The sequence below is a fragment of the Podarcis cretensis genome (assembly GCF_951804945.1).
Source record: "Podarcis cretensis genome assembly, chromosome: 10".
Taxonomy (NCBI): Eukaryota; Metazoa; Chordata; class Lepidosauria; order Squamata; family Lacertidae; genus Podarcis; species Podarcis cretensis.
Window position 1 is genome coordinate 76,890,999 of NC_137179.1, and position 20,857 is coordinate 76,911,855.

General features: G+C 42.6%; 1 protein-coding gene across 3 annotated transcripts in view; it reads right to left on the bottom strand.

Annotated features, from left to right (window-relative positions):
• The window catches only part of CDC123 (cell division cycle 123), a 55,983-nt gene that overhangs the window by 33,750 nt on the left and 1,376 nt on the right, over positions 1–20,857 (bottom strand). For all 3 annotated transcript variants that reach the window (XM_079993324.1, XM_079993325.1, XM_079993326.1), the window contains 7 exons: positions 20,432–20,503; positions 19,161–19,221; positions 18,192–18,224; positions 14,853–14,948; positions 14,252–14,358; positions 3,223–3,271; positions 2,231–2,306 (listed from right to left, as the gene is read on the bottom strand). In XM_079993324.1, coding sequence (XP_079849450.1) covers positions 2,231–2,306; positions 3,223–3,271; positions 14,252–14,358; positions 14,853–14,948; positions 18,192–18,224; positions 19,161–19,221; positions 20,432–20,503 — 494 coding nt within the window. The remainder of the gene's footprint in view (positions 1–2,230; positions 2,307–3,222; positions 3,272–14,251; positions 14,359–14,852; positions 14,949–18,191; positions 18,225–19,160; positions 19,222–20,431; positions 20,504–20,857) is intronic.

Here is a 20,857-nt window from a genome sequence, read left to right on the forward strand (position 1 = left end):
GAGGCGATTGTTATGCTATATAACTTGATCCCCTGAACAGCAGTCCAGCAAAGTAGTGAAATAAACTGAGCTAGTCCTAATCCTTGGCAGACAAAATCTCCTTCTGGGACACTACCTGTGAAAGCCCACCCAACAGAAATCTCCACAGTTCAAATGCACTGAACTAAACAACAGGTGGTGCTAATGCGGAATTATTTGTGCCCCACCTTTTCTCCAAGGAGCTCATTTCAAGCCTAACAACAGCTGCATGGGCTTGGTTAGGATGCACAGACACTGATGGGACCAGAGACTTGCATAACTAAGCCCAACAAGCTAGCCACAGTACTGCCCTGGAGGGAGTGGCTAGCTGTCTGGCCCAGTTGTTTCCCCCTTACTTTTGCCAGTTGCCAAGGAAAGGGAAACCTGTACTCCCCGCAAACCAAGAGTTGTTGTTGGACTGTGGCTCCTATAATTACTGACCACTGCCCATGCTAGCAGGGCCCCATGGGAACCGGTGGTCCAACATTTGGAGGGCCACAGGCTCCCCACCCCTGATGTACACAATCTCTCTTTACTTGAGAAATATTGGGATGCAGCACTTGCTCTAAACCAGCCCAGGAAATCATTTAAATGAAATGAAGAGCTACACCTGTTTCGGAGAGAGAACATTCAGTTCTTTGCGGCAGCAGCTGCATGAGTCACCTGGAAATTACTGTTATTTATCCTAGACAGCCTAAACTGCAAAGCTGAACTAGAGTCAGTCTACCAGAATGTCTCAAAGTGGACAGCTCAGTCAGTAGAGCAGGAGACTCTTAATCTCAGGGTTGTGGGTTCAAGATTCCTGCACGGTAGGGGGTCGACCAGATGGTGCTTGTGGTCCCTTCCAACTCTACAATTCTATGAACACTTGACAAGGTAGTATTCTCTGTCTTTTACTCACTAATAAAAGACACAAAAACATACATACCGTATTTTTCGCCCCATAGGACGCACCTAGTTTTTATGGGGGGGGGGAAATAAAGAAAAAAAAATATCCCCCCCCCCGGCGCAGGGCTGACGTGGGGGAAGCCCGAGCTTCCCTCGACCCCAGCCCACAGAACAGCCTGCTATCCGCAAGCCTAGGGAGCCGCGCCATCTCTCCAGGCTTGCGGAGAGCTGTGTGAAGCCCGGGCGCGCTCTTCAGCGTGCCCCAGGCTTCAGAATGCAGGCAGCTCTGCGCAACCCTTCGGAGCCCAGCGCGAAGTCCCGCCGGGCTCCGAAGGGTTGCGCAGAGCTGAGCGACCCCCAGGAGCGCAGGCAGCTCTGCGCGACCCTTCGGAGACCGGCGCGAAGTCCCGCCGGGCTCCGTAGTGTCGCGCAGAGCTGAGCGACGCCCGGGAGCGCAGGCAGCTCTGCGCGACCCTTCGGAGACCGGCGTGACTTCGCACCGGGCTCCATAGGGTCGCACAGAGCTGAGCGACGCCCGGGAGCGCAGGCAGCTCTGCGCGACCCTTCAGAGCCCGGCGCGACTTTGAGCCGGTCTCCCAAGGGTTGCGCAGAGCTTCCTGAAGCCTGCATTCGCCTCATAGGACGCACACAGATTTCCCCTTCATTTTTGGAGGGGAAAAGTGTGTCCTATAGGGCGAAAAATACGGTAACTCATATTCATATGGCTCAGATAATGCAGGACTAAAACAACTGTCACCAACACATCTCACTTACCCTTTCACAGCATCATATACCATTATTTGATATTACAGAAAGTGATGTACAGTGATACCTTGGAAGTCGAACATAATCAGTTCCAGAAGTCCGTTCGACTTCCAAAATGTTTGGAAACCAAGGCACGGCTTCTGATTGGCTGCAGGAGCCAACTGGAAGCTGCGGAAGCTGCGTTGGACATTCGGGTTCCAAAGAACGTTTGCAAACCAAAACACTCACTTCTGGGTTTGTGGCGTTTGGGAGCCAAAACGTTAAGACTCGTAAGGCATTCATCAACCAAGGTACAACTGTATTGCTGATTTGTATCTTTGCTTGTTTCATTGTAATACTTTGTTGTGAACTACCTGCAATACAACGTGTATTGAAAAGCAGCTCATGTATCAAGTGACTCTCACTATGATCAATTAGGAGCAGCAACAACCAACAAAATAGGAATTGTAGCCAGATCAAACCATATATTCTTGCATAAAAAAGGCACGACACCCACTGTGAAAACATGTAAATGTGAGTCTTAAAAACAGCAGAGAAGAGCCATAACTCACAACCTCACCTATAAGCTTGTTTTCCTTCACAAAGCATCTGAATTCTGCCCCAGGAATCAATTCACACCATTTTCGGAGTACAAGCTATAGCAGAAAAACAAAATCATTAAAAAATCTTGATAACTATCAATTAGCAAAAAAACACACTCTCAACATCAGCAGTAATTAAGAAATTTATAGTCACTGGAAGAAAGAAGACTGTCTTTGTATGCACAATTATCTCTGCAAACAAGCCAAGTAGTTGAAATGCTGCCCAAGTGAGATTTTTGTCACATTTCTTTATCTGTGAGAATCACTTAACTAATATGCAAATCTTTCTTTGGCCTCCATTAAGAAGGTAAGATTTGACTTGCAGGGACCAGCCAAAGGTCCATCTAATTCAGCATTCAGTGTTCAATAACAGCCAGCCAGATAATGCCAAAAGTTCACAAACAAGGCCCAAAGGTGACACCCCAATTGTTCCCAGCAGCTGCTTTTCTGATGAATAGCAAGGCCAACATAAACGAGCATTTTTGCAAGAGGCGTTTCTGCACTCCCTCTTTGCCCCCCTCTAGGAACAAACATCTGCCAACCCCCCCCCCAAAAAAAACCCTTTATAAAAAGTTCAAACTCTGCCAAAGCAACAAGAGTCAATTACTTAAACAGAGAGAATTCATTTGAGGTAAACACCAAGAAATTTGCACTGTCCTCAGTGTTAATCTGATTAATAGAGCCCTAGGTACATTGCTTTCTTTTAAACAAAGAGGGAAATGCTAACATGGAGGTAAAGCTTTTGCTCATGTTTGCATAACTAAAACATGGTTTAGGGCTATGTGGATAAACTCTCTCAGCAGAGTTTAGTGTCATTTTTACTAAGTATTTCAGGCTTAGTATTACATTCGATGCAGGAATCCCGGTTCAAAACAAACTCTGGTAAGTTTCAAAGCAACTATTAAGCTGTCTTATTAAGCTCTCTGTGTAAGAACACACACAACAGTCTAGAAAAACAGTTTTCGCTTACCTCATATTGCAAATTGGGGTCAGGAGAATCATCATTACAATGGATAAATCTGGAAAAGGAAAGCAGGTGCACTAATTTGCTTTGAGACTAAGAACCATAAACATTTGACATGAAAACTTTGCCAATGGCATTCTGGAGCATGTTAAAAATCAAGAAGTAAAATCAAGATATGGAAAACAGCATTAGACTTTCCTCCTATCATTAAAAAAGAAAAAAAATTAGTTATGTCTTGTAAGCAGAAAGGTTAGAACTCAAGGAGATGCACCTCCAGGAGCAAACATTACTTGGGAGTGCGCAGAACACAGTGCCTTCTTCTATCCTTTCCCTACCAAGGCAGCCTGCTAATCTGAGGGGTGTGAAGACTGGGGCTGCTGAAGATATCACAGGCGCCACCTGATTGTGTTAGATGCTACAGGCATTATTCTCCATCTACAGAAGACTTATTTATTAATGTCAAAATGGTTTCTAATCAGTTTTAAAGTCAAGCTTTTACTTACTTATTTGTATTTATTACACATACTTTGCTTTTCCCCATGGAGGTGACCAGAGTGCATGGCCTGTTCTAAAATAGCCTCTTATTGAGGCAACTTACAGAGCTAAATCCATCTTGCTTTTAGCAGCATTATTTATATGTTTGTTTGTTTGTTTGTTTGTTATACATTCCTCACAGAGGAGCCCAGGGTGGCATCAGGTGCTTCCAGCCAAAAAATACAGAGTGGAATCCCCCTGAAAGACCTAAATGTTGTATTGAAGGGTATGGAGGAATTGTTGCATGTAAGAAATAAACACTATTAATAACCACACACACAAACTGGAACATGCTCAATTTAATTATATGCAGCTTTACATATACTGGAAAAGTCTGTCATTGTTTACAAGCCCAGAACATCCCTTTGTTCACACAAAAGAGATTACGCTGTGCAATTCTGTTAAACAGGACACTGTGTGTGTGCAATCCAAACACACAGGAGTTGTGGCTTTTAACAAAAGAGCCTGTTTCAAGGCATACTTTTATCAGGCAGGTGCTTGAAAAGCTGAGAAATCAAGGAATCAAGACATCCAGTAGAAAGCTACATTGATTTTACCCAGTCAGTTCCTATAGATGCCCAGCCCTTGTTCCCAGACACTGCCCACTCATATTTCACAAGCAGCAGCATCCCTCTAGTATTTTATGCCAAGTTGGGTACCTCAGAAGTTTGAAATAACTTAGAACTGTTTAACAAAGAGCAGTCGCATAACAGAAGCAGAGGTGTGTCGACAGGGATACTGAAAATTCACACAGGAAAGAAATACAGATCACTGCGAGAGTCACCAAATACCCATCCATTAAACACAGGAACTTTTCAAACATCTCTGTGTTCCAGAGGAATAGGAAGTTGTGCTTTTAAAGTAACTGAAGTAACTCCAGGTCAAGTTATCTTGAGCCAGTCTTTATATTGTTCCTTCTTTCTTTTTGAACAATCCTATTTTCTATTTCTTGTGGGTTCTCTACTTTCTTAATAATTATTCTTGAGAAAGCTGGTAATCTACTTAGGTCTCAATTCTGTTCCTACATCTGGCAAGTAGCAATCATCTCAGTGAGAACATAGGAAGTTCCGTGACTGCCAACAATTATGCATTTTCTTTATATCTTTATGGTAATTGTAAATACTTCATTAAATCTGGTCACTCTTAAAATAAATTACATGAGAAAAAATTAGGGTGGAATCCAACATTGTGTGATTAGACTTCCACCCATGCATATTAGAAGTCTGTTCTGCTGACAACCCTTAAATGCCAGTTTTAAGTACTGCATGACTATACCAATATCGTTATTTGCAAACAGAGTGGCATTTTGTGAACAGCACAGACTGATGATATACACAGAATACCAGCTTAGTGCAGAACATGGATTGGGGACTTGGGATAGCTAACATGCAGAAAATAAACCAACTCCATCTCAAACTCTTGTTTTCATTGACGATATAATACTATGTTTGAAAAATATCAGCTTAATCATCACGTCTCTGTTCTGCAAATAGAATCATAGGATCTTAGAGTTGGAAGGGATCCTGAGGGCCTCCTAGTCCCCACCCCCCGCAATGCAGGGGTCGGAAAGGCTTACCGGGCATGGGCCGGATCACTCCCACGGAGATCCTCCATGGGCTGGACCGGCGCAGTGCGACGCCAGAAATCGCGTCCTGCGCAGAAGTGATTTCCGGAGCAGTGGAAGAGAGTCTCTGCACTGCGCAGCACATGGGGACTCACCGAGTGGGCGGCTTGGTTCGGGGGCAGCTCATGGGCTAGTTAAGCAACCCTCACGGGCTGCTTCCGGCCCATGGGCCTTAGGTTGTCAACCTCTGAACTAAAGCATCCAAGACAGATTGTCAGCCAACCTCTGCTCCAAAACCTCCACCGAAGAAGACATAAATACATTTGGGTTCTCAAGTGGCCTCCCATCCAAACACCGGGTACCAGGCTGAGATCAGCACAGTATCATCAAGGCTGCTGCATTATATGCTTTTAGACACCCTTGGGATAGCAAAAAGATTTGTAGCCCCCCCCCCAAATGCAAAGATGACAGAACTAAATTTGAACTGCCCACCACAAGCTGTTCTCCAAGGAAAACAAAGTTTGTCAAATCTGCTGAAATCCTGAGAACATTAGGACAAACAACATTCTGTTTCAGCTAAACATTGCCCCCTTTTGGATGTTCAGCAGATGTGCAGTCCATCCATACCCAGCTTTAGTATGTCTGCTGGGCACCCCAAAACCCCTCCGGGCAAAACAGGCTGCAGAGAAACCTACTGGGAAAGAATTTTTCTCTTCACAGTTGAATGCAAGTTCCCTCAGTTATCCAAGATTCTAATTCTGAGAACAGTTCTGGATTGTTTGAACCAATGTCTTTGTCAAAACAAATGAGCCTCTTAAAACAAAAGTTTTGTTTGTTTGTTACCTGGGAAACATTTAAAACGGTTTGAGGATGGTCAACTATCAGAACTTTTTTCTGAGCAGAGGATAGCCAGAGGTTGAAAACAATGTTAGTTTATCTCACTCAATTATGAAGACAGTATTGAGCAGGCTGCTCACCTCTCCCAGGTGAAACAAGACCCTCATCTGGTGAAGAGCAGGCTGTGGACCCCGAGAGACTGGCGTGTCACACCTGAACCCCAAACCAGCATCTCAGACCAACTGCTTTAAGCTCTTGCGTTCCCCCATGAATCCTTGTCTGTGGGATCAACTGAGACCTAAATACAGGGCCTGGGAGCTGAAGGCCAAGCTCTTCACAGAAGACAGGGATCTGGTGGGAAAGGAGCACATTACCCAGCAAAAGCTGTTTACGCACACCATGTGGCAAGAAGTCAACAGTTCAGAGTTTGCGTGGAGATGAACGCCTGCAGCAGCAGAGGTGATGCAAGGAAACAAATTATACAGAATGTGACAACTGGTAACATTAGGAGGGGGGCCATGGACACGACCATGAAGGGCTCACAGAACGTACTGTCGTAGCTTCACTTCCTCATGCACCAGTTCCAGCACACACTCATTAGGTCTGCCTGTTCCATCAACGAAGCCTCACCCTGGGCCCGTCAAAAAGTCTTGCTTCCATCTAAGGTCAGAAGGGCTGGCCATACCCTTCACCTGAAATGTCCAGAGTACACAGTGAGACACTGTTGTTTAGCAATGATGCCCTGTTGTTGCTGGAGCCTCGTGGGCACATTTATTGTCAGGGAGCCTGGATGGCAAAGTTATTGTACCAAGACCTTGTGGAATATGCACTTGTAGTTACTGCATTATCAAATAAAGCCAAGCTGTATCCTTTCCCCTTTTGTGGTCTGGATTTCAGTTCCAGATAGCAAGGTCTGTATAACCTTTACAATTACACGTGTCTGTGTATAGAGGAGAATTCAAGGCACCTCGTCAGAGCATGGCTTCACTGTTTTGTTCTCCACTTGGAGTTGAGCTTCTAAGTAAGATAAAGGCTCAAGTGATACTTGCCACGGATACTTTAGCTGAGATTCCTGCATTGCAGGGGGTTGCACTGGATGATCCTTGGGGTCCCTTCCAACTCTACAATTCTATGATTTTGTTACACCAGTGTGGGATCTGTGTATCTAGGAGACTCAGGAATAGGCACCCTTAAGACCAGACAATATAGCTCAGTAACAATGGCAAAAGATTCTATTTCTACTCCAGTAATTCTCAGAAAATGGTAACTTGTTTTTTAATAAGCCCTTGCCATTTATTATGCAGGGTAGGTGTCAGGGAAGAGTTAGAAGTTTCCAGTTTATCAGAGGGAGAAAGCATTCCCCAGGGGGGGAAGGAGAGCAGTGAATCTAATAGAAGAGAACAGGAGGAACAACCGGGAGCGACCGGCTGTTCCCAGGAAAGGGAAGGGTTCAGTTCTAGCTCAGATTGGGAGGAGGGGAGATACAAGCCAGCTCTAGCCAGGAGGGTAGGAAAAAGAGCAGGAAAGCGAAGGAAAGGGCACGTTCGCCATTTTGAGAGTGGCTGGTCACGGAGAAGCAGAGCTCAGAAGGTATCTGAAAGAAGTGACTCTGAGGAAGAATATTTAAGAACCGTTTATAAGATTGTTTTGTTAATACGCAATAAAAAGTTATAAAAGAACAAGAAGCGTTTGTGTGGTGATCTGAAGAGGACAACGACCAGGCCTGACAGAATACCTTCTGCTCTGCGCCTCTTCACTATAAGTAAAGAAAGAGAAGCCAAAATGGCGGGAGCTGTGGCGCCAGTTGGGCAAGGAGAAACCCCAGCGCTCCAGCTAACATTACAGGACTTATGGCAACAGAACTTACAGTTGAAAAGTCAAGTCGACATACTATCAGCAGCACTGGGAGAACATAGAACCATGCTGCAAGCAACGTGTGGAGATAGAGGGAGTAAAACATTTACTGTACGTCCACATAGCTTCAAGGGAGAAAGCTCTGAATACATGGCTTTCAAGACAGAAATTTTTCACATAATTGAGATAAAGGATAAAGAATTTCAATCTGAGCAAGAGAAGGTTGCTTATGTGATTAATTTCTTGGAAGGGAAGGCTAAGGACTGTGTTATACCCCTAATATCTTGAAGGGATGCCGCCCTAGGAAATCTACAAATGTTTCTGCAGTATCTAGACACGATTTTCTTACACCCTGCGCATGAAATAACCACAGCTAGGCAGCTGTTGAGAATGAGACAAGGAAAAGACACTGTGGGAGTTTATTGGTCCAACTTTAGTTTGCTGGTGCAGAAATTAAAATGGGATCTGAATTCCCCAACAGTTGCAGCCCTTTTTAGGGAAGGACTGAATACTGAGATTTTAGACCAATTGGCCCAAATGCCAGAACCTAGTTCCTTGGACTCTCTGGTCCGAACGTGCCTGCAATTGAGCCAACGCATAGAACAGAGGGCTAGTGAAAAGAAGGAACAATGGAGACCGCGATGGCGGGAAAACAATATCGAAAGTACAGAAAGCAGAATGGGCAATGTGCCAGGACGAGAGCGGCCAGAGCCCATGGAATTAGGAGCAGCCAGACCCCTCCCAGTTACTACCTCTTCCATGGTAAGAGGAAATGCAGGGAGAGGAAGAGACACGAGGCGTTGCTTTGTCTGTGGAAAACCAGGGCATCTGGCACGACAGTGTCACAATCGTAAAGGATGGGAGTCTCTATCTGGGGCAGACATGGGAGAAGACAATTGCCCAAAGGAACTGCATCAGGAAAACGAAGGTCCCCGGCTGGAAATGGGAGCTTGCAGCCGGGTGGAGAAGCAATAGAAAGCTCTCATGCGGAACCACCTATTCTAGGACTAATGGTGAAGGTGCAACTACAACTACCCAATGGACACAGGGTCCAGGTAGAGGCACTGTTAGACTCAGGAGCGTCAGCAGATTTCATAGACCAGAAATTGGTACAGGAACACAAAATCACTTTGTTACCTTTGAATTTCCCACTACGAGTGAAAACAATTGACGGCAGACCGCTACTGTCAGGAGAAGTGACTTACGAGACTCCACCAATGAGAATGGATATCGGTCATCACTCAGAGACAAGGGCATTTCATGTGACCAAACTAGCTGGGCACCCGATAGTCCTGGGCATGAGTTGGCTCAATCGTCACAATCCAGTGATTGCCTGGCATCAAAGGTCTTTGGTTTTTGGTTCGATCTATTGTATGACACATTGTTTGGGGCAAAAGGGGAAAATCTCGGTGGAAGTAATGGGAACAGAGGTGGAAGGGAAGTTGACGGGGAATGAAAGTGAGATTCCGTCACAATATATTGCTTATTGGGATGTTTTTTGTGAAAAAGAAGCGGATAAACTTCCACCACATAGGCCCTATGATTGCAAGATAGATCTAGTCCCTGGGGCACAGTTGCCACCAAGCAAGATATATGCCATGTCGGAAGTAGAATCTGCAGCATTGAGGGAGTTCCTGCAAAAGAATTTGCAGAGAGATTTTATTAGAGAGTCCACTGCCTCGGGGGGTGCACCCGTCTTTTTTGTCAAAAAGAAAGGGGAGGAAGGGGCACCGAGATTAGTATGTGACTTCAGAATCCTTAATAGCCAAATGAAGCCTCGTGTGTGCCCACTGCCACGTATAGATGACCTCTTAGAAAGAGTAAGGTCAGCCAAAGTCTTTACCAAGCTTGATCTACAAGGAGCATATAATCTGATAAGGGTCAGAGAAGGGGATGAGTGGAAAACCAGTTTTTGTACTAAGTATGGTGCATTTGAATTCTTGGTAATGCCTTTTGGCTTGCAAAATGGCTCAGGGGTATTTCAAACCTTCATCAATCACGTCTTGGCAGGTATACTGGATCAGTTCTGTGTCTCTTATTTAGATGACCTCTTAATATATAGTGAAAGTATGGAAGAACATGTAAAACATGTCACGCAGGTGTTAGAGAGATTGAGGACCAACAGGTTATATGTGAAGTTAGAAAAGTGTAAGTTCCACACACAAAAGGTGGAGTTCCTGGGATATTGCATTTCCCACGAAGGGGTGCACATGGACCCCAGTAAAGTTCAGGCAGTGGTGGAATGGGAGGCACCTAAAACTAAGAAAGATCTACAGAGGTTTTTAGGATTTGCTAATTTCTATCGTAAATTCATAGGTAATTACTCCAAAATCACAACGCCACTGACTGATTGTCTAAGAGGCAAGGGGCCATTAAGATGATCTGAGGAAGCACAGAAGGCCTTTGATTAATTAAAGGCAGTGTTTGCTTCAGAAAAATATCTTATGCACTTAGATCCCAGTAAACGTATAAAGGTAGAAACTGACGCCTCTGATAGGGCTATTGGGGCCATTCTGCTGCAACAGGACAAGGGAGGGGACTGGAGACCCTGCGCATTCTACTCTAGAAAATTAAATCAATCAGAACAAAACTACACCATATTTGATAAGGAACCATTAGCTGTGCATGCTGCCTTTAAAGTGTGGAGACATTTTTTGGAAGGGGCGTCACATCAGGTGGTGGTACAAACAGATCATAAGAATTTAGAGTATTGGAGAACTGCTAGACAGCTAAACCAAAGGCAAATTAGGTGGGTGGAGTTTTTTGCTGGGTTTAATTTTAGGATTGAATACATACCTGGGCATCAAAACGTTTGTGCAGATGCGCTATCGCGCAAACCTGAGTATATGGAAGGGGAAGCACCTCCCAAGTTGCGAGAAATGCTGAGATCGGATCAGTGGGGGTGTGCAGCCGTAGTAGTGGACGGCAGGGAATTCCAGCGATTGCACAAAAGAAAATGGAGGAACTGAGAAAAGGTAGAGGGGAAGAGGAAGGTTTCAAGGAAAAAGGTGGATTGCTGTACAGGAGAGGGGTGCTGTATGTACCTGCAGGTGAACTAAGAGGTAAAGTGTTGGTAGAGAAAAGACCCTGTATCAGATCACACGGCAGTTCTGGTGGCCAAAGTTGAGGGAGGAGGTAACGCAGTATGTAAGAGGTTCTGAAGTATGTCAACGAGCCAAGGCACCCAGAGCAGCTCCCGCAGGGTTGTTACAACCTATGCCCACGCCGGGAAGGCCTTGGAATGTGGTGTCTATGGATTTTATAATGGATCTACCATCATCGCATAGGCATACAGTGATCTTTGTGGTGGTTGACATGCTAACCAAGATGGCACATTTCATACCATGTGCCAAAATTCCGACCACGCAGGAACGAGACACCCGCAAACCAATGGGGAAGCTGAAAGAATGCAACACTACAACAATATCTGAGGTGTTATGCTGGTTTGAAAAGTAGGAAGATGTCACTGAGACATTTGCATTTCAGTGAACTATTCAATGCTATCCAGTAAGCATCCTATTTTTACGTTGCATGGTATGCCATCACAAATCATTTCAGATAGAGGGGCCCAATTTACATCACAATTTTGGAGGAGGTTAATGCAGTTACTAGATGTGGAGCTAAGCCTCACGTTGGCGAGACACCCGCAAACCAATGGGGAAGCTGAAAGAATGCAACACTACAACAATATCTGAGGTGTTATGCTGGTTATCAGCAGAGTGGGTGGTTAGAGAAGTTGAGTCTAGCAGAGTTTGCGTATAATAATGCAATGCATGTGTCTACGGGCAGAGCCCCATTTGTGGCAATCTATGGCTTGCACCCAAGGGCATTCCCAGGTCAAGAGGAGCAGTTAGCAGTACCAGCAGCAGAACAAATGATAGAGGAGTTGAGGTGCATTCATGAGATATTGAAAGAGGATTTGGAAGAAGCTAAAGAGGCTTACAAGAGAGCTGCAGACAGGCACCAGCGAGTTGGGGAAGAAATCCAAGTAGGGAGCTGGGTATGGCTGTCTACCAAGGGACTACCAATACGAGGGAGGTGTAACAAGCTAGAACCAAGGAGATTGGGACCTTTCCAAGTAAAGGCTCAAATTAACCCAGTTGCTTTCAAGCTTCATTTACCTGAAAATATGAGAATACATCCTGTATTTCATAGATTTTTATTGTCAGTGTTTGTACCAGCGCATAAGTATCAAAGTTCAAGGGAACCACCTCCTTTTCCCACCATGATGGGGGAATAGGAGACCGAAGTGGAAGAGATATTAAACTCGAGAATAAGTAGGAGGAAATTACAGTATTTGGTTGCATGGAAAGGGTTAGATGAGTCTGAGAACTCATGGGAACCAGCAGAAAAAATTAACGTTCCAGAATTGCAGAGAGAATTTCATAGAAAATATCCCCACAAGCCAAAACCCCATAACTGGCATCTTCAAGAAATTTTTGAAGAGACAGATAGCGAGGAGGAAGAGTTCATAGGGTTCGGTCCTTCAGAAACAGAGGCGAGCGAGGAGGAGGAAGGGGGACTTAGGGGAGGGGGTGATGTCAGGGAAGAGTTAGAGGTTTCCAGTTTATCAGAGGGAGAAAGCATTCCCCCGGGGGGGAGGGGAGCAGTGAATCTAATAGAAGAGAACAGGAGGAACAATAGGGAGGGACCGGCTGTTCCCAGGAAAGGCAAGGGTTCAAGTTCTAGCTCAGATTGGGAGGAGGGGAGATACAGGCCAGCTCTAGCCAGGAGGTGAGAAAAAAGAGCAGGAAAACAAAGGGAAGGGCGCGTTCGCCATTTTGAGGGTGGCTGGTCACGGAGAAGCAGAGCTCAGAAGGTATCTGAAAGAAGTGACTCTGAGGAATAATATTTAAGAACCGTTTATAAGATTGTTTTGTTAATACACAATAAAAAGTTATAAAAGAACAAGAAGCGTTTGTGTGGTGATCTGAAGAGGACAACGACCAGTCCTGACAGTAGGAATATAAAATAATCATCATATATTTTCCATTAGTATTATGTTTCTTTGGAGCAGTTAAATTATAGAACTTTCTCCATGTCACTAAACAGAGACTAAGTGTTGCTTAAAAAGAGAGAGAAATAAATAAATAAAATAAAATAAATCTATAAGCTGATTCAAATTAACAGGATATATAAATGTACCCAATTTCCACTTGTTCAGCATTTTCCTTCCGAACAACAGTAACATTTCTCATTTTCTCGTCAGGGGTGTAGAAGCTTAATCAATATCTTAATTAATGAAGACAGGTCTTGTGGTTCAGCAGGGCTGTTAACTTAAGATCCTGACTAGGTATATTCATGCAAATTTGGAAATGTCATGAAAAAAGATCCTACATTCTGTCCCTTAATAGTTCCCTTTATGGAGGACTATGACTGGCATGACCCTGACACGGAGAATAGCATTCAGGGCTGTGTATAAGGCTGTTCCACTCTCATAGCCAACTTCTGCTTGTGCAGCAGAACTTTTCCCTCCCCTCCCCGGACCCTCAACTCCTCAACAACGCACCTTCAAAACTGCTCCAGAGGGTTGCGGGGAGCGGATTTGGGGGGCAGGCAGAGAGAAATGGGAAGTCCTACAGAGCATGTGCAACTTGGTTCACACAGCACTGGATTCAACCTTCAGCTAAGATATATGTGTAGCAGATTTCAGAAAAAAATCTAAAAGTCGAGAACTGTGCTAACTCCCCTAATCTGAAGATATGGAGCACTTACCGTGCACTCCCACTCCCAACGTGATTGGCTGTCTAAACTTCCAAGATGCAAATCATAAATCAGAGTTTAAGGGCCAATGGCTGAAGCCAAAATCCTGAAGTGTTCTGTGACTGGATATCATGTATCGAATCAGAACAGGGGCTCAGAATCCTTAGTCACGACTCAAGCTCAGGCAAACACTGAATACATAACAGTAACCAAGACAGCATTAGGAAAAGAAAGGCATTGTGCACAGAGCTTTTCATCTCTTGCAGCATTTAACAAACCTATCTTCCTTGAAGTTATGATTAAATTCCAGTATTGAGACAATGCAGAAGATAGATTAATGAACAATAAACTCAGAGAAAGCAAAGTTGAAGCAGGATAAACAGCAGAATAGTCTGACAAAGCATCTCTGCTCATGGACAAGAACAAACTGAAGATCCAAAGATCCAAGATTTCAGAACTGGGAACAGTTGAGGTGGGGGTGTCTAAAAACTCAGCAACACCACACCACACACTGATACTGTACCTAATCTTTTTAAAACTTACGGTTGAGTGAAATCTCGAGTGATGAAGTCTGAACTCTTGAAAAGTAGGAAGATGTCACTGAGACATTTGCATTTCAGGGAACTATTCAATGCTATCCAGTAAGCATCCTAAAAATTAAAAAACAAACTTTATTTTAAGCACATTTTAACCAAACCTTGCACAGTGGCATCAAAGCTAGTCTGGGTAGAATACTGAATTCTGATGTGGGAAATCTAGATTCAGATCCTTCTTTGGCGCCAAGGAATGCTAGCATACCTTGGATAAGAGACCATTTTTAGCCCAGAGTACTTCACTGTGTTTGTGAAGATTAAAACATGATTGCTCCATGTGCTCCACCCTCAGCTTCTTCAGTAAAGGATAGGATTCAAATGCGATACATAAACGTCAGCAGAAAATGCTGCCTGAGAGACAGTTTTTTACATCCTGTGGCCATTCTCCCTTTCCCAAGCTGCTCTTAAGCATTGCTATGCTATCTCCACTAGCTCTTTCCAGTGCAATTATTTTTTTCACTTCCCAAATAGCTCAAAGAAATAATTATCCTTTATATTTTTGAAAAAATATCATTAAATCATCTGATTTAGGATTTAATTCATGTTCTCACCCTTGGAGCACTCCAGTTAAGCTTAGGAAAGACACTGCCTCCCAGTGAGCCAATTGCTTCTTCAACTTTAAGTGCAAACTCGGGGAATTCTGGTGCCTAGACAAACAACAACAAAATGAGAAGCTTGTGAAAAACAAAATGTGTCCTGGGTTGAACAGATTTAGAGATGTTTGTGGGCTCTCTTGCATTTTTTATTTTCTTTCTCTTCATCAAATGGAATAAATTGTTTTGGGAATATGAAGTTGTCATGTTAAAGCCTGTATTTACAAATGTCATCCACTGTTTAGTTTCAGAGCACAGGTTTGATAAACAGTAAGATTTTATAACTTTCCCCTTCCCTTCAGTTTTCATTGATCTAGATTCCCTCCTGCTTGTTGATTTTGAAATCATCTACAACCCAAACACTTCGGCATTTATTTATTATTATGCAGAATGTAGGCAGTAATAGTAATAACTGAAATCAAACTATTCATATGAGGCAATGAAGGATAATGGTAACTGTAATAATGCAAAAGTGCTGTAAATTTTATTTACCCCACATTGTCTGTTGGCTATGTTCAGAGACACAAAATGGAGGGAACTACCAGGGGATAGGAGCGGGGAGAAGACCAACAAATTTCTCTTGAGTTTCTGTGCATCCAAACTCACTTCCACTGGCTCTGGAGCAGAGGGGAAAGGCAGTCCCCACTTCCTCACTTCATTACTCATCACTGAGGCCCCAATCCTTCCATATATTGAATCTAATGTGCACTTCAATTTTCAAAACCGTGAAACAAAAAAAGTATTTGCTGGTGAATGTAAATGTGGCATTAAATCTAATGCACACTCTAATTTTCACGACATAATTTGGCCAAAAAAGGTGTGCATTACCATTGAGTAAATACGGTACTTCTCCAGGTCTGGCCCTGCTGTTATGCTTGTCAAGATGGCTGTAAGAGCAAGTGGGATGAAGGTGTTGAGCAAGGAGCTCAGACAGAACAAGAAAAACTGGAAAGTTTCCTTCCAAAATTTCAGTGAGCTGAAAGTCACCTGCCACATGGCACATGGAGATGCTTAAGAATGCAGTAGTGATAACTGTATTGAGGCATCTAATCATAAGCCTGCATTTTTATCAAGCTTATATTTTGATCAGGGCCTGTATCTTAAAATGAGCTTAAAGATTTTCAAATGTTCATGCCAGGCAGAAGACCAACTGCCTAAGAACCTTGGCAAGATGTTTATTCTCCTGGATAAGGGCCCCCCCTGATTTATAGCAGAAAACAATTCTCAAAGTCGTAAAAAGGGAATTACAGGCTGACAGCCAAGGTTACACTGACCCTACATATTACAGAAGATAAAAAAAGCAGAGAAAAACATAATTAAGAGTGGGTAAATAGTAAAATAAAACCATGTGCCTCCCATTAAACTTGAGCCATATTTTCCTAAGGTTCAAAGGTCAAGAGCAATGGAAAAGCATCTAGCTGGCAGAAAGGAAGAGAGTATTTTGGGAAGTCTTTTTCTAAAGTTGTTTCTTTCTTAAACTGAGATCCTTTTAAGATTTCGTTTCCTTTTAAAAGGTTATTTATGTTATGTATTAAATATATTGGCTTAAATGTAATTATGCAAAGGAATTAGAAGCTAAGAAATGTTAAATCCTTATGCTAGATTCTTATTTCATATAGTTGGAAGAGATCACAGGGGCCATCAGCCACCAGCCTAGCCCCCCCTGCCAAGCAGGAAACATCATTAGAACATACATATGGTTGTCAAGCTTTTGTTTAGAGACCTCCAAAGGAAGGAGATCTTTCAATGATGATCCTTGACATCTGTTTAAGATAAAAATTTAAGATTAACCATCTGTTTTGGAGGGCAATAGGGCGAGGTGAGCTGGTAATTAAGGTTCCTTGTTGAGACACATGTAAGATATATTACTACTTATTTTCATTTATAGATAGAAGAATATATAGCTTTTTGTTTCCCATAAAAGGGCATGAGGAAATGGGTGTATCTTTTGTGATTGGTTCTAGCAAACAGCCAATAGGAATTTCAACCAGGCTGATTGGACAGAGGCAGCCACAGGAGGAGCAAGGGGGCTGGATTAAGGAAATATAAGTGCTGGCCAGAATGGCAGGAGAGCAGGCCAGAGCTTGGTAACCATATACCACTGTGCCTCATATTTATTTGTCTGACAAATAAATTATTATTTTAATTTCTCTATTGCTGCGTTGAATATTTCATTCCAGCTAAGCGTTAACCACAAGCAGGGTGCTACAGTATGTCCTAGTTCTCTCATGGAATTCATACTTTTATTGGATGAAATTGCCTCAGGAACAACGTGTGTGTATGAGACCTTATCCATTTTGTAGAAAATACTGCTTGTTCATAGCTAAAGCAAAAAAAAAAAAAGGGGGGGGGGTTGACTGGAAAAGACACAAGATAGTGACTAGAAGAAATTCATGGAGGTAAAGACTATCAATGGCTACTACTCTGGTTCTACCTACACAGTCAGAGGCAGCCCTGTTTCTGAATCCCAGTTGCTGGAAACTACAGGAGGGGAGAGTTGCTCTTGTGCCCGGATCCTGCCTGCCGGTTTCCCCCAGTCGTCTGGCTGGCCCCTGTGAGAACAGGATGCTGGACTGGGTGGGCCACTGGCCTGATCAGCAGACTCTTCTTATGTTCTTATTTGGTCTGATTGTTAATGCAGAACTTGACCCAAATCAGTTATTTCTCAAAAATATATTTTCAACTACTTTATGTAAGCAAAGTTATCATTATGTTTTAAATACAATGCTATTTAATTTGATGAATAAGGTTGTACACACTTTATTTTTACATTTTTATTTAGTTTTAAATGGACTACCATGTCGAGCCATTGCCTTTTTTGGGAACAAGTAGAGTTTAGTTCAATTTCTAACCTAATGAAAAGAGTTCTTATGCAACTCTGGTCAGATAAAAGTTAGTACTAATGGCAAATACAATTAACCCTTCAGTATACATATTTTCCCAGCAGCTCAGCTGTATCTGATTAGACAATCCCTGAACTAGTACAATATGCAGATTCATATCCTGCCTTTTTTCAGCAACGAAACCCAAGGCTGTGGTTTCCAAGTCATCACTCATCTAGGTACTAAAATCAGCACCAGAACTGCTTAAATTAGAATCAATGAATCATAGAGTTGGAAGAGACCACAAGGGCCATCGAGTCCAACCCCTTGCCAAGCAGGAAACACCATCAGAGCACTCCTGACATATGGTTGTCAAGCCTCTGCTTAAAGACAAAATTCAGGAAGATGGTGGCCTCAAATGCCTTCAGACCATTCACTGGGACAAAAAAAAAATTAAAGAAAAAAAGGGCCTTACCGTAAGTGTTGTAGTATTCTCATCATTAGACCACTGAAGAAAGAAAAGAGTTTGAAATAAATAAATACATAAATCTGGGCATGTTTTTGTATTAGGTCCATTCAGATCATTGGGGGGCAGAAGGGACCTTGGAGTCATTCAGTCTCACCTCCCTGTTCACTGCATTATGTGCAATGTAGGGCACCACGACCGCATCTCTGATAGGCTGTTGTCCAGGGAGAAGACACTCCCTCTCCTGAGCCAGTCTATTCCACTGCTGAACAACCTTTACTCCCAAGGTTTAGCTGAAGTTTCCATCCACTGACCTCAAGAAGCATATTCCAGACAGGAATATTTGGCTAAAAGTAAGGTGGTGGTAGGAAATCTACCTCATCAAAGCTCTCTATTTGGATTCCCTTTTCTCTTGCTGCTGTAGATCTGAATGAATGATAACAACTAGTGGAGTGTGCCTGAGCAGCTCATGGCACAGACTCTGAAAAGTATGTTTGCAGCTATCCCAAAGCCATAGGAGCAAACTCCTAGGGGTTGAGGGGTCTTTGCCCCTCCAATAAAATATTTGAGCCCCCCGAAGTTGATGGGAATTGCCGTTCAAATGGTGTCCATGCACCACATCATGTGATGAATTATGCAGGGCAGGGCTTACTTGCCCACCACCCCAGTATTTTATTCACATTGGCAGCACTGCGTAAAACTATCCTACAGTGGATGGGAAAGGCAGGTTTCAACATGAAGATAGAAATAAGAATTCCATTTGCACTGCATAGCAAGTAAAAGCACATAAAAAGGGACTGGGTGTGTAGTGGGTGGGAAAGCAGGCTAGAGAATAAGATATTGCTTTGTTTTCCAATTCAATAGCCAACTTTTAAAAAGTACAAGGGGAAACTTTGGGTTATAAGCTGGTAACGGTACCTGTGGGTGACACAGAAATATCAGTATACAGAGCTTGAGTATATCACAGTTTGTACAAACCTGTATTTCCTCTGCCTCTTCCCCATCATCATCTTCTTGGGAACATGTTGGCGGATCTTCCCTAGAATAGAAGCAGGAAAACCGAAACCTATTAATTTCAAGTCACAAGGGTACAGAACTTGAAATAGCCGTAACAAGTTGATAAGGTTTTACTTCTGCAGAATGCGCTAATTTAAGGTGACTGGAGCTTTAGAAATTCAAAATGTAAGCCCCGAGCCATATGCCACATAAACTAAACACAGAAGCTCCAAAATCAAGTAGCCATTTCCCCAACTAACAAGTCATTTTATGCCATGGCTTCTCACATTTGGCCACCAGTAACTTTTGATACAACAATCCAGACTTTATCTTTGGTTCGTATACGTGAAAAGAGTCAATTTGCCCCATTGCTTGTATGGATAGAAAGGGCTGCAAATTGACTACGCAGAATTAGACAAGCTAACAGGAAGGATCCAAGACCGGCGGGATCAGAGGTTTACCGAAGACTGGATTAAATTTATGGAGTATTTGAAAAGTATTTGTGACGATCAGATTACGTTTGTAGGATTACAAGAAGTTCTGTGAGGAGTAATTTAAGAAATATTGTAAAAATGGAAAGGGAAAAATGATTGGTTAGAAAATGTAAAGGCAATATTAAGTTAAGAATTGCAGGAGAAATAATTAAGACGGAGGATTATCAGAGGTGCTGAAGGAAGTCCAAACAAGGATATGTGTGTAATAACTTGTGTGGTATGTCTTTAAAATTTTATATGCTAAAAATTAATATATATTTTTTTTAAAAAAAGAAAGGGCTGCAAATCAGGAACACTTTATAAGAGAACGAAGACACTTTTTAGATAACCACTACCACCACCCTTAAAAGTTGTCCCATAATGCACTCACTCCTACGACTTTTCAGATTTAGATAGGATACTTTCAGTCACAGACCTTGCAGGCAACAAAAAAGGTCAAGCATCCCTCAGACCCAATACTCACACCAATAACTTTTTAAAACTTTGGACACAATAAATGTATTGAGGTCACACCTATGGTTTCTAATTGCATGCTGTAGCCACACTTGCTGCCAGAGCTAAAGACTACTATGAGAGCCATTATTCTACCTTTGTTTTAACACTAGATTAAACATATGAATCAATTTATTCTGACTTTAAAGCCATGCCCACCACACAAGACAGGAGAGAGAAAAATGACTGAGGCAATTTCTTTGAAGTATCAGTGAAACGCCACAGCAATAATTTATAATTATCTTTAAAATACAAATAATTTCTTACCTTCCTGAAACCACCAAGGTTCCGTCATCCAGCAAATAATCTTTTACATTCTGAGGCAGTGGCAGTATGATACTGAATTGATTAAAAAAAACTAATTTAGGACAACATGAAAAACTGAAGACATAAAATATACCAGTTATCTATGTTCCATATAGATGTTGTCACTAAAGTGATAATATTAACCATATCATCTTAATACACACCTTTTTTAAAAAGAAGAAAATGTCTTTTTCATCCAAGAATAAAAAATAAAAGGCAGAGAAGTAAGAGAGGGGAAAATGTACAAAGACTTTATTAAAGAAGCAAAACTCATATAAACTCATTACAATAGTATTTTGTCTTTAAACTTGAAGAACACTGTCTCAAATATTTTAGTTTTATGTCACTACATACTAGAGTTCCCAGTCCCATGAGCCACTGAGCTTG